The sequence below is a fragment of the Lutra lutra genome, chromosome 4, assembly GCF_902655055.1.
Source record: "Lutra lutra chromosome 4, mLutLut1.2, whole genome shotgun sequence".
NCBI lineage: Eukaryota > Metazoa > Chordata > Mammalia > Carnivora > Mustelidae > Lutra > Lutra lutra.
In genome coordinates this window covers 85431613-85445382 of record NC_062281.1, presented here as the reverse complement: position 1 = coordinate 85445382, position 13770 = coordinate 85431613, and the positions used below count along the sequence as shown (strand labels likewise).

Genomic DNA, 13770 nt, shown 5'->3' with positions numbered 1-13770 from the left:
CAATAAAGACATAGAGTTCTGAAAAATACTATCAACTACCTAGATCTAATTGAAACTTATAAGCATTACATTTAAGAACTGCATAATATACAGGATTTAAGTACACACAGTATATTTACTAAAATAGACCATATGCTAAACTGTAAAACAAGTTTCAACAAATTTTAAAAAGCTAAAACTATACACAATGTGTTTTGTGGCCATTGTGGAATTAATTTAGAAATCAATAATAAGAGAGACAAAAAAACTCACCTATTTGGAAATTAAACAAAGCACTTATAACTATTTCAAGGTCAAAAATGAAATCATATGAAAATTAGAAGATATTTTATTTATTTATTTATTTTAGAGAGAGCACATGTGCAAGCTGGGAGGTGGGAAGAGGGAGGGGAAAGAATCTCAAGCAGACTCTCCACTGAAAGCAGGCCTGACATGGGGCTTGATCCCATGACCCTGAGATCATGATCTAGCCAAAACCAAGAGTCAGACAGTCAACCAACTGAGCCACCCAGGAGCCCCAAAGAATTAGAAAATATTTTAAACTAAATGATACTGTAAATACTACATATAAAAATTTGCAGTATGTAGCCAAAGCAGAGCTTAGAGGGGTGCATGTAGCTTTAAATGTTTTTATTAGGGGAAAAAGTATAAAATCAAACATCAAAGTTTCCACCTTAAGAAACTAAAAAAAGAAGAGCAAAGTCAGTCAAAAGTAAGCTGAAAGAAGAAAATACTAAAGATGAGACCAGAAATCAATTAAATTTCAGAACACAGTTATCAAGGAAAATTAACAAGTCAAAAGCTGGTCCTTTGAGAAGATCAACAGAATTGACAAACCTCTAGCGAGACTGATCAAGAAAAAACAGAGAACACAAGTCACCAGTATCAGAAGTGAAAAAGGGATTCCCACTACAGATACTGCCAGTAATTAAGAAAAAAAAAAAAAAAAGAATAATGTAAGCAATTTTATGTGAACAATTTGACAACTTAAATGAAATGGAAAAATATACTGAAAAATACAATTTAATAAAATTGACACAAAAAGAAATAGAAAATTTAAATAGCCCCATATCTACCAAAGAAATTACATGCATTATCCAAAATCTTCCCAAAGGGAAAACTACAGGCCCATACAAAATCTCACTGGTGAATTCTATCAAATATTCACTTAAGAAATAAGAAGGATCTTATATAACCTTTTTTCAAGAAAAAAAGAAGGGAACATGTCCAACTTATTTTATAGACCTAATATCAAAACCTGACAGACATTATAAAAAAGAAAATTACAAACCAATATCCCATTTGAATTTAGATACTAAAATTCTTAATAAAATGTTAGCAAATCTAAGAATATATAAAAAGGATCATTGTACCATAGAAGGTTTACCCTCCAAATGCAACATTTGTTTCATATTCAAAAGTCAGTCAATGTAATAAACTATAAGGAGGAATGAAATCATCAAGATGGTAACATAGGTCATTCTTGACTTCAGTCTCCCTTACAAAACAGAAACAGAAACAAAAACAAGATGTGCCTGTGATATCAGTTTGAAGGGGCTCCTGCTGGCCAAATCTGAGACAATTTGAACATGATATAAATAAGAACAGTTATGGATTATATTCCATTAAATAAAATTGGAATCCATCATTCTATATTGGTAACTAAAATTTAAGTAAATAAATAGATGGAGAAAAGAAGGGTCTTTCTTACACTAAGATATGGAACAAGTGGTGGAATTAGAAAATCATCACCTTGCAACTATCATTGTCGAGCCTGGTTTTGGCTAAAAGTCATTCACAGATACAAAATAAAAAGGGCTAAGTTTTATGAGAAGCAGGATATATGCATGTTTCAAAGCATCTCTCACACTGTTTATTAGTTGCACAGGAAAAAAATCTAGGCATTAAAACAACAAAAAATCCCAAGCATCATACACTGGAGAGACTAGATAATATTGTTTCTGAGTCCTGCTTTTTTTATTTTCTCTTGTATGTATGTATTTAAGTTTTAATTTTAATTCTGGTTGGTTAAAATACAGTGTTACATTAGAGATGTATAATATAGTGATTCAACACTTACATATAATACTCAGTGCTCATCACAAGTATACTCCTTCAAGCCCATCACCTATTTAACACTTCCCCTACCTTCTCCCCTCTGGCAACCACCATTTTATTCTCTATAGCTGAGTTTGTTTCTCAGCTTGCCTCTATTTCCCTTCACTTATTTGTTTTGTTTTTTAAATTTCATATGCAAGTGAAATAAATATGGTATTTGTCTTTCTCTGAATGACTTATTTTGCTTAGTATTATACTCCCTAGCTCTATCCATGTTATTGCAAATGTCAAGATTGTGTTGTTTGTTTTTTATGGCTGAGTAATATTCCATTGATATATACTACATCTTCTTCATCCATTTGTCAGTGGATGGACACTTGGGCTGCTTCCATACTTTGGATATTGTAGATAATGCTGCTATAAACATTGGGTACATGTAAGTTAGTATTTTGTGTCCTTTGAGTAAATATCTATTAGTGCAATTGCTGGACTACATAGTACTTCTATTTTTAACTTTTTGAGGAACCTTCTTACTGTTTTCCACAGTGGTTGCACCAGTTTGTATTTCCACCAACAATGCAAGAGGGTTCCCTTTCTCCATATCCTTGCCAACACCTGTTACTTCTTGTACTGTTGACTTTAGCCATTCTGACAGGTATGAGGAGATATCTTTTTTTTTTTTTAAAGATTTTATTTATTTATTTGACAGAGAGAAATCACAAGTAGGCAGAGAGGCAGGCAGAGAGAGAGGAGGAAGCAGGCTCCCTGCTGAGCAGAAAGCCCGATGTGGGGCTTGAACCCAGGACCTGGGATCATGACCTGAGCCGAAGGCAGCAGCTTAACCCACTGAGCCACCCAGGCGCCCCATGAGGAGATATCTTATTATAGTTTTGATTTGTACTTCCCTGATGATGAGTGATGTTGACCATCTTTTCATGTAAGAGACCAGATAATATTTTAACTTTTTAAAATTATTATCTCCAGTAATTATTATCTCCAGTAAAAAGCACGTGGACACTCTGCACTTCCAGATGTGATACCCTGAGAATAATACTTTAGTTAAGTAATATTATAACTAGGGATGTATCACCTGAATATAACTGTGAGAATATACAGACAAACCCAAATTGATGAACATTCTTCTAAAGTGTTAATGTCATGAAAGATGGCTGAGGAAATGTTCCAGATTAAGAGGCTAGAAACACATTTTGATTAAATAAAGTATGAGATTCTGGACTGGATTCTGTCTCAGGAGGGGGTAAAATGCTTTGAAGAACATTAATGGTACTATTGACAAAACTAAAATTGGGGCTGTAGATTAAAAATGAAAACAGTGAAGTTATTATTGTACTGAGGTTATATAAGAGAATACTCTTTTCCTTAGAAAATGTACACTGATGAAGAGATAAAGATACATATATATGCAACTTAAATTCAAATGGTTCAAAACATAACGTATGTGTGGGGAGAAAAAAGGCTAATGTGGCAACATTTAAAAATGTTTAAAAACAGTGAATGTGAGTAAAAGATAGAGAGGTGAGTTCTACTTTTCTTACAACTTTTCTATAGAGAAGAACTTCTCTCAAAATGAATAGTAAAAAAAAAAGTTACAAAAAATAAAATGTTAAAAAAAAAAAACCAAAAAACCCCACAAAAAACACTGTAGCAGCAGAGGAAATGGGATATAATGGCAAGGGGTGCCTGGGTGGTAAGTCAGTTAGGTGTCAGACTCTTGGTTTCAGTTCAGGTCGTGATCTCAGGGTCATCAGATTAAGCCCTACATTGGGTTCTAAGCTCAGTTTGAGTCTGCTTCAGATTCTCTCCCTCTCCGTTTGCTCCTCCAACTTGTGCTTTTTTTCTAATATATACATAAATAAACAAATCTACACATAGGATCACAGTCCCTGAGTCTGACTTACTGTGTATATTTGCATAAAATAGTTCACAACCTCTGATTTTGGTGTCTTGTCTCTGAAATATATGGTTAGTTTCTGCCTCATAAATTATCCAGGGTTGTTATAGGGCAAAGAAAAACTGAGCATATGAAAATCATCTCAGGCCTGGTAAAGTGATACATACAGTTATGTAACAGAGTCAGGAGGTGGGAGGCAGGAGAGTCAAAAACCCAACTTATAATAATAGAATAATTAAAAAATCTCTAAGCAGTGTTTTCTTTGCTGCCATTTCAGTAGCTAACATTCAGCCCTGAGACAGAAGCAGATGGACCACTGCCCCCACTGCTCCCCTGCCTTCTCTGACTGCCAGAAGGATGTTCATAACAAACCTCCCAGCACATGACAAATTCAGTGTTAGTGGGTTGCAGTCCCCTCACAGGGAACAAGCTGGGACAAAGGACACACTGCTGACATGGAATGGAGAGTATTCTAAGAACGAAGAACTTATATGAGAAATCAGCAAGATGTCAGCTATCTACACTAGACTCAAAACCCCATTTTCCTAAACCAGTTTTGGAGAAAAACCTTTCTGGCAATTTCAGAAAAAAATCCACATTCAGATGAAAAGGATCACTCCTTACCGATTTGTGATGATGTCATCCCAGATGTTCATTGGGTCCATTTTAGTATCTGGGTATCTGTTTGTCCAGGTTTTTAGAAGTCTCTTAAGGGGAGCTTGAGATGATAAATTACCTAAAAATAATAGAAGATGACTATATCCACAGCTCAATGACAAGACCAATTTAAAAAGTAGGGCTTCCACTAGTGAACAGAAACGTAATTCAAATTTCTTGACCAAATTAAAAATTTTTGTTTTGTCTTTCACAACAGTAATGAAAAGTTACCACAGTAAACCTAATATATATTCACAATCAAAACTCAATTTCTTAAGGACATAGAGTAAGACTGGGAAGATGAACATATACAGTTTTTAAATTTAGCATAGGTTCACAGTCCTTCATCCACAATTCCAAAATCTAAAAAGCACTGAAACCTGAAAAGTTTTCATAGGGTTGCAGCCAATTTTCTTGTTGGCAAAATCTGATCTGAATCAGCACAGGACTACTTATAGTTTTGGTTTATGCCATTTATGTGAGTATTCACCACTTAAGCTGGAGACACATCACTGTGTTGAATGACAGAGTACTGCCTCAAACCCAGGTATGTGTACAAGGTTACACGATAATAATTAATAAACAAAGCAATCTGGCCTCAAGAGATTCATGATAACTCTCAGAAAATTTAAATTTCACATTACTAATGTTTTTAAAGCTTTAGTTTTTCTTTCTGTTGGTGGGAAAGCAGTGGTTAAGAACACAAGCTTAGATCGACAGTCCTGGGTTCAAGATCAGGATCTTTCTACATATTACATTAGGCAAGTTATTTAACCTGTTTCTATAAAATGAGAAGAAAAAAACATAAATCTTCTAAGGCTGTCATAAAAACTATGTAATATAGAAAATGAGATTAACTTAAGTCCCGGAAAGTAGAAAACACTTAATGAATAATCATTAATTATGTCATTAACAATATGTACTTGGAAAAGAATTCTCCAAATTTAGAGTATGATCAGTTGTAGATATATATGAATACCAATTTTTATTAGTACTGATAGTGTCTTTCATTTTTATTTTTTAGTTATTCAGCATACAAGCTGAAATTCCAACTTATAACTAAGATGTATATCTGATGCAAAGATGTACTCTTTCCCTTTGACTCTGGGTGGCCTCCCATAGGTGCCAGGATAGAATCTACTTTCTGGCAGCAGAAAGACCTTCAGGGTCTGCACACTGCTACCAGCAGTTTCATCTCCCCTCGGGCCAGGGCATGTGGCACCCAGTCATTGAACTTCCAGCCTATCCGGGACACTGAGCCCCCCTGCCTTTTACACATTCAACTCAGGCTCTTCCTTCAGGAACCTCCGCACCCTTCAGTCCAGGGCAGATTCTGTTACCATATTTGACATGGGACTTTCCTCTGCCTCAGTAGGGATCACATTCTATAGGGATTACCCCACTCTTTTGAAAGCTTTTTCAAGCTAGGCAATACGTTTTATTTGGCTTTGCATCTTCAGTATCTAGAATAGTGCTTGACTATTTTAAACATTTACTTCAGTGATGTCAAAATATGTATTTGTAGAATGAACTCAAGGTATTTTCTTACCCATATATTAAGAAACATGTACTTCCACTAAGTAAAATCATACCAAAATGTTTCTATAATTATAAAAGGAAAAAATGGTAGATTAAAAAAATTACCTTGTTTGCTTATAAAACTGATGAACTCCTGAATTTCTATTATAGTTTGTACAGACTGCAATTTGGTGAGTCTACTTCTGTGTAAGAGGACATCAATACTTGAGTAATTCTAGAAAAAAGATATTTAACATTGCTTACAAATAAATTTACTACTTTAAACTTTAATATAGTTCTCTATAACATAAAATACAGCAACTACCCTGCATCAATTACAGAATGTGTCTCAGAATAGTTAAGAGTTAGCTCACAGAAGCAATTAATAAATGGTTTAAGTTTTTAAAAATAATTTAGGTTTTTAATTACATTTTGTTTCAAAGAAGTCAATAAAATCAACACAATTAGGCATTGTTGCCTCTATTCGTCACCAGTTCTTAAAAATCACAATATCCTATAGTATAAAACTGTCAACCGCAGAAGCCAATTTCTTCTTTGATAAACTTCCCCATGAGTGTACTAAACAAATTCAAAATTTGGGGTGCCTGGGTGGCTCAGCTGGTTGAGTGACCAACTCTTGATCTTGACTCAGATCTTGATCTCCCTGAGTTCAAGCCCCACACTGGCTCCAAACTGGGCATGGAGCCTACTTAAAAAATAAATAAAATACAAAATAAAGACAATGAATGGTTATGTCTCTATGATCAATACAAGCCCATAATAAATGTTAATAGGCTCTATAAAGACACTGACTTTAAGAACAAACATCAGAGGGCGCCTGGGTGGCTCAGTGGGTTAAGCCACTGCCTTCGGCTCAGGTCATGATCTCAGGGTCCTGGGATCGAGTCCCGCATCGGGCTCTCTGCTCGACAGGGAGCCTGCTTCCCTCTCTCTCTCTGCCTGCCTCTCTGTCTACTTGTGATCTCTCTCTGTCAAATAAATAATAAATAAAATCTTTAAAAAAAAAAAAAAAGAACAAACATCAGAACATTCTCATAAAAGCAAAAAGGAAAGAAGGCAAAATGGTAAAAAGTGAACAGAGAAAATTCATGTTCGTCACAAAGCAACCAACTTCCATTCAGCCAATCTAGATGAAAAGTCTACCCCTCAAGTGTTCTTTAACAGTATGAGAAAGATAAAAACATAAGGAAAAATGAAAAAATCGAACTTTTTATTTTATTTTATTTTTTTAAGATTTTATTTATTTATTTGTCAGAGAGAGAGAGAGCGAGCACAGGCAGACAGAGTGGCAGGCAGAGGCAGAGGGAGAAGCAGGCTCCCCACAGAACAAGGAGCCCGATGTGGGACTCGATCCCAGGATGCTGGGATCATGACCTGAGCCGAAGGCAGCGGCTTAACCCACTGAGCCACCCAGGAGTCCCAAAATCGAACTTTTTAAAACAGAAAAAAAAAAAGAGACTAAAAATGCATTAAGACAAAGGACAGAGTGTAGAAGAAACTGGAAGAACAGAAAAGAAGGAAATGGGTGGAATTAAATAGTAAAAGAAAATTTCCACTTGATTTTTTTTTTATTCATGAGTTTACTGACCATTAAAAGTATCAAAGAAATGGTACATTTCAGACTGGTGCAACTGCATTACCTGCATAAAATTCTGAATGCAATTTTCAATATAATATTTGGCTCTGTCAACATCATCTTGTAAGATGTAAAGAAGGCTCAATTCTTGACTATAGTGCAGCTCTATAAGAGCCTTCTGAAGCTCTTTGTTCACAGCTTCATCAATAAACGTCAGCAGGGACTGGTCAGCCTCCCCATGAAGCAGTAACTTCAGCTTGCTGCGGATCATGTAAGGTAGATAGGTCTCCTAAGGAGCAGAAGACTCTATTTGTAACTTTAGAAAGCCAATATGAGTATGCTTAATTATTTTATAACATACTTTGGTATAACTTTTCAGGTCAAAAATTAGAGCTAATGTGATGCTTAAACCTAAAACTATAATTTTTAAAACATATTCACTTAAAATTATTCATTTTGCAACCACAAAATATACAGGAACATGTTTCATAGAAAATGGGAGCCACTTTTAGCTGAAAGATCATTGGGTATTACATACAAGTGAGTAATCTACGAGCACAGGCAAGTCAGCTGTATTATGGGGACCAGGTGAGCTGCTTCCCTCCAAGAATCTGGGTGATCCCATAGGAGGGGAACTGTCCCACTTCAGGGGTGAGGGCTACCCCATACGTAGCCTGTGACTCAGGGCAGAGACACCATGAAATATTCTTCCATGGAGTCATGCACGGACGTTAGTATTTATTTTTAAATGCATCCCATTTATTTGGAAAGGGTTAGTCAAAAGTCGTAAGAGATTTAACAATATTATGGAGTTCATGAGGGGCATCAGGCTATACAAATATCCTAATACTTTACAACTACTACTTTGTTTTTTAAAAGTTTTAAACAACTTAATTAGAAAACAGCTTACCATCTAAAATATTTATCTCAGTGACCTGAAAAAAAAAAATTCTACTGGGGGTACCTGAGTGGTGCAGTCAGTTAAGCATTTGACTCTTGGTTTTAGCTCAGATCATGGTCTCAGGGTCATGTGATCAAGTCCTGAGTTGGGCTCCAGGCACTGTAGAGTCTGCTTGAGATTCTCTCTCTTTCTCCCTCTGTCCCTTCTGCTTGTGCTAAAATGAATGAATCTCTAAATGAATAAATAAATCTTTAAAAAAATAATTCTACCCACCTGATAAAATGGTTCACTCCACATTTTATTTAGATCTGGAGGGCTTTCATTATCAACGCTGACTATAGAACAGTATGCTAATGATTTCCACTCAGCAAGCTGGTTATAACAGTCGAGGGATGCAAGTTCCCAAAAATCCTTCTCAGGTTCCGTAGGCTCACCATCTACCCACTCTTGTTTATTGAGAGCCTCATGAAGAAAAGTTCATAAATTTATTTTACAAAGTTGGTAAGAATGTAAATGAAAGCATCTGTATTATAGGTAGTGTTAACATTCATGTTAAGGACAATCATTTTCAGATTTATGACAAAGGGAGAGAAAAGGGAAAACAGAGTAATACTGAATGGAATAAGCCAAAACAAATCTTATGGGAACAAATGAACACAAAAACCAAGAGGAAACTATTTCTCTGAGAAACTTACGAAAGAAGTCAGTTAACTAAAGACTCTGAGTGACCTAAAATTTTATTTAAATCAATACTGTGGTTTATTTACCACTTAAAGAATTCTTAGATTGAAAATTAGAAAATAGGACATTTACTGAAAATTGTAGATGACTTTATTCTGTATTGCTCATTCAACCATCTCATAGATCACAGACTCTGAATTTCAACTACTTGCTAGGGATCTATAACTGGATGGCCATTGGCAACTCCAAACGCAAACTGTACAAGATTGAACTTACAGTCATCTTCTCAAAACCAATTCTTACCTACCTCTTCATAAGTTTTTATTTACTGAAGGAAAATGATCTACCCAAATAGAATTATATAATAACAACACATATTGATATAACATCTTATAGTTTTATAATATTTGATAGGAAATGCTCTCTCTTCTATTCAGTGATGTTTTCTTAAAGAGAATAAGAGATAAAGCAATAATTATTTCACTTGGTTATTATGAAACTATTTCCTGCCATTAACCTTTAAAGTTGAAACATTATGAAACTCTGAATTCTAAAGCTAACAGTTTTTCCATCCACACAACAAAAGTGTTTAAGCAACTGACATATTTGCTAGAGATCAATTTTACCTCATTATACTGCTTAGCAGCTTCAGAATAATCACTTCTTGCTTCTGCTAATATAGCACTCTGAGTGACTTGCTTTGTTCCTATCTCACTGCTAAAAATACCGCGGAGGACATCATATTCTCCAATTGACCTATATAGTCTAAAGAAACAAACAAAAAATCCAAATCAATGAATATGCTAATATTTTTAAAGTGTTTGTTCTAATGAAATGATACTAAATTAAGCAACCACATTATGTTAGCCAAAAAGGATATATGTTATTTTTATTTTATAAAAATATAAAATCTTAGACATTGTGTAGTTACCATCAGGTTTTACTACTTTAGTCATACAGGATTCAAAGATTATTCTAAAGTACATTTAGAGTGAATTATGAAAATATCCTAAAATTTACAATGAATAAATTGCCTCATCATAATAAGACCATTCTGTGTTAATCCATTACAGTAACATCACACATATCACTGGGTGACTAATTTGAAATCCTGTCTATACCTAAAATTTGGAACATAGTCAAGAATCCAGAGTGAGTAAAAATTAATCCTGATCCTAATAAGACCATGTTTTAATCCACATGCTATGGGTCATCTCGATTCTACTGACAAGTAATTTTCTTACAGCCTATTTGCTAGAGCACTCATTCCTCTCTTCACATTAACATAAATCTACTTCACCCCATCAATGAAGTTTCCCCACCAAGATATTCTCAAGTAAGTGTTAATAAGTTTGTTCCCTTTCCCTGGAATTTCCCCCCATCTTTTAGGTCTCAACACAAATGTCATCTCTTCCTGAAGCTGCTATCACCTGGCCAGCCAGCAAGGACAGCTTCCTCTTTGGCTTTCCTGCAGTTTGGTCCTTTTTCAGTAGGAAATCTCATGTACTTATTACATCAAAAAAAAAAAAAAAAAAAAAAAGCCTTAAGGACTCTCTCAGAGCCTAAGTGTTCCAAATTTATTTATTTATTTATTTAAAGATTTTATTTATTGGAAAGAAAGTGAGAGAGTGAGAAAGCAAGAGGAGGCAGGAGGTGTAGAGGAAGAGGGAGAAGCAGATTCCAAAGCTGAGCAGGGAGCCAGAGATCCCAGGACCCTGGGATCATGACCTGAGCTGAAGGCAGATTCTTAGCTGACTGAGCTACCCAGGAGCCCCAGGATTCCAAATTTAGATAAAAATCTAGTAGATATGGCCTTCTCTTTCCTCTCTTTGTAGAGGGTTATGGGTAACAAACCAGAGGCAGAAGTGGGGAGATGGGGAGGTATCATAACAGCTTACAGTCCAAGAGCCTAAAAGGAGATGAAACTACAAACATTTTCGAGTAACTCAGAAAAGAGATCAGTCTCATATCCACCTTGCACTGTCCCCATGTTCCCAGGATAATACACACTATAACATGGTCAAAATGATGACCATGACATATCATGAACAGGCAAAATTATGTTCTTAGTGCTCTGTTTGAAAGGAATGCAAAATATTATATATTCAAAAGTATGATGAAGTATTTCTTTTGCAGATTTATTTTAGAGAGAAAGAGAGCAGAGAGAGCTCAAGCACGGGGAGGGGTCGAGGGAGAGAGAGAATCCCAAGCAGAGTCCCCACTGAGTGTGGAGCCCAAAGCAGAGCTCTGTCTCATGACCCTGAGATCATGGCCTGAGCAAAAACCAAGAGTTGGATGTTCAACTGACTGAGCCGCCGAGGAGCCCCAAAAGTATGAGGAAGTATTTAAATAAAGTAAGAAGCAAATGTTTAAAGTTTAGGATCTTAAAAGTTGTGTAGTACATTTACCCAGCAAATACACACTAGATGAGTTTCTCATTCCCTGAAAATATTAAATATACAAAGTGCTAGTGACTGTTCACTTGCACATGTTTCACACATGTGAAACAACGGAATAAAAATGGTTCCTAAGTAGAATTAGTATTAGCCAAGATGTACCCTCTGAACTGCCCTGGTATTTACCCTGCCTCTCAAGAGACCTCAACACTTTCCATTTCAGGTATGGTTAGTTATGCATCTAAGTACATACATTTCCTACTGGATGCCAGTTTTGTGAGCTGGGGAGACATGTTTAATTCTTCTTAGCACATGACACAATGTCTTACTAACACATAGTATTCAAGGAAGAAAGATAAAAATGACTATAAAACAGTAAATAGTACAAGGATTCCCCACCCTTACCTTTACTCTTTTTCATAGAACCCGAAGATCTAAAAATCAGTACTATAAAACAGAAGTTCAAATTTAATTTCAATCTAACATCCTTCTCAGAATTAGGCACTGGCTTTCTTATGATAAAACCACAAGTAAGGAAAAAGATCAGACATAATGCAAAAGGGCATAATGACAAAACGGAATTTGTTTTTTTTTTCCAAATAAACAAAGTAATTGGATTAAATGGTTTCTAAAAGTTTGAGTCCTGCTAAAAATAATGGATTATTCTCTATTCAGTTTAGTGAAGCAGTAAAAACATATAAAACTCTAAGTTATGGCCACACTTTACAGGAAACTAAACTTGGTAAATAACACCCTCAGTCCAAAAAAGACTGCATACTGAAAGAACAGGTTTCATGGATGTTCTCTTTCCTGAGGAAAGACATTCCTTGTTGGGACAACTACTCTTGACTTAAGGAATGGTACTTTGCCAGAGAGGTTTTTCAAAAAAATTTCACAGAAGTGTTAAAATCAACTTTATTTGCTCATTTTTCACCAGAATGAAAAGTTTTTCCTTATTACTTCAGTCAATTCACTGTTCTCCCAACAGTCTGGATCACTGAGCTTACTTAGCAAGTTCCATCCATCTGACGATATCAGGAGAGAGGCGAGTCCTCCCCCGAAACCTCTTGGCAGGTGGCTCTTGAGGCACCAGGTGGAGCAGGGCCTCCTCGAGAAGGCGGACACCCACAGGCTGCTGTAGACTGGCCAGGCAGCCAGCACTGACAGAAGCTGGGTCGAGGCTCAGCAAGTCTGTGTGTTGGCAACTGATTTCCTGTGAAACCACAAACATACGCAGCTATTTTGCCTGTGGTACTTTGTATCTTCACAAGTAAGTAAGTCATGTTACTAAATATAAAAGAACACTTTGACATAAATAAAAATTTCTCTGTGTAATTCTATTAACAAAATTTCCTTAACATTCAGCTTGCTTAAAGGAGGAAATGATCTTTTATTTTTACACTTCCAATTCAGAGGTTAATTTAAAGCAAGAAAACCACCAGCAAAACATAAAAAATTTTGTATATATAAATTATATATCCAAACAACGATTGTAGTTCCCAGGAATATTTAGCCTGAATAGGTGAGAAAAACAGCTGAAACACAAAGCTTTCATATCCAATTACCAAGGAGTAGGTATAATTATCTCTGTTACACTATTTAACATCGTTTTTCCCATCTCCTTCCAACCAGGGGCTAACTTATTCGCAATATTGAATTAGAGGATTTCAGGGATTTTTATATGACTTTTATTTTGTAACTCTCAATTTGAGCATCCTATATACACCAATAAAAAATATGCTACAAATCAGAACCTTATAAATAGGATGGCAGTATTTTCATTAAAACAAACCTGGATGTGTGCACATAGTTCTTGTGTATATGTCTGTGCATGCACATACATGCAGATATCTGGAAAAGACAGTAAAGACAGTCCCCCCATAAGCCACAAATACACTTTCCTTGCAGCTGTGCCATACATGGGCCACTTGCTATGTCTGACCAAGCCAACTTAAGTTCTACATCAGGGGACGTGAAAAAATACAGATTCTTCAAAGCAAGCTAGCAAACAAAAACATCACTATTAGAAGGAACTAGTGGTATAGGAAAG

At 35.6% G+C, this 13770-nt stretch overlaps 1 protein-coding gene across 2 annotated transcripts in view; it reads right to left on the bottom strand.

Annotated features, from left to right (window-relative positions):
• Positions 1 to 13770, bottom strand: part of PRKDC (protein kinase, DNA-activated, catalytic subunit) — a 228912-nt gene that overhangs the window by 37560 nt on the left and 177582 nt on the right. For both annotated transcript variants that reach the window (XM_047723583.1, XM_047723584.1), the window contains 6 exons: positions 12728 to 12933; positions 9951 to 10089; positions 8917 to 9105; positions 7807 to 8031; positions 6272 to 6380; positions 4595 to 4706 (listed from right to left, as the gene is read on the bottom strand). In XM_047723583.1, the coding sequence (XP_047579539.1) occupies positions 4595 to 4706; positions 6272 to 6380; positions 7807 to 8031; positions 8917 to 9105; positions 9951 to 10089; positions 12728 to 12933 (980 nt within the window). The remainder of the gene's footprint in view (positions 1 to 4594; positions 4707 to 6271; positions 6381 to 7806; positions 8032 to 8916; positions 9106 to 9950; positions 10090 to 12727; positions 12934 to 13770) is intronic.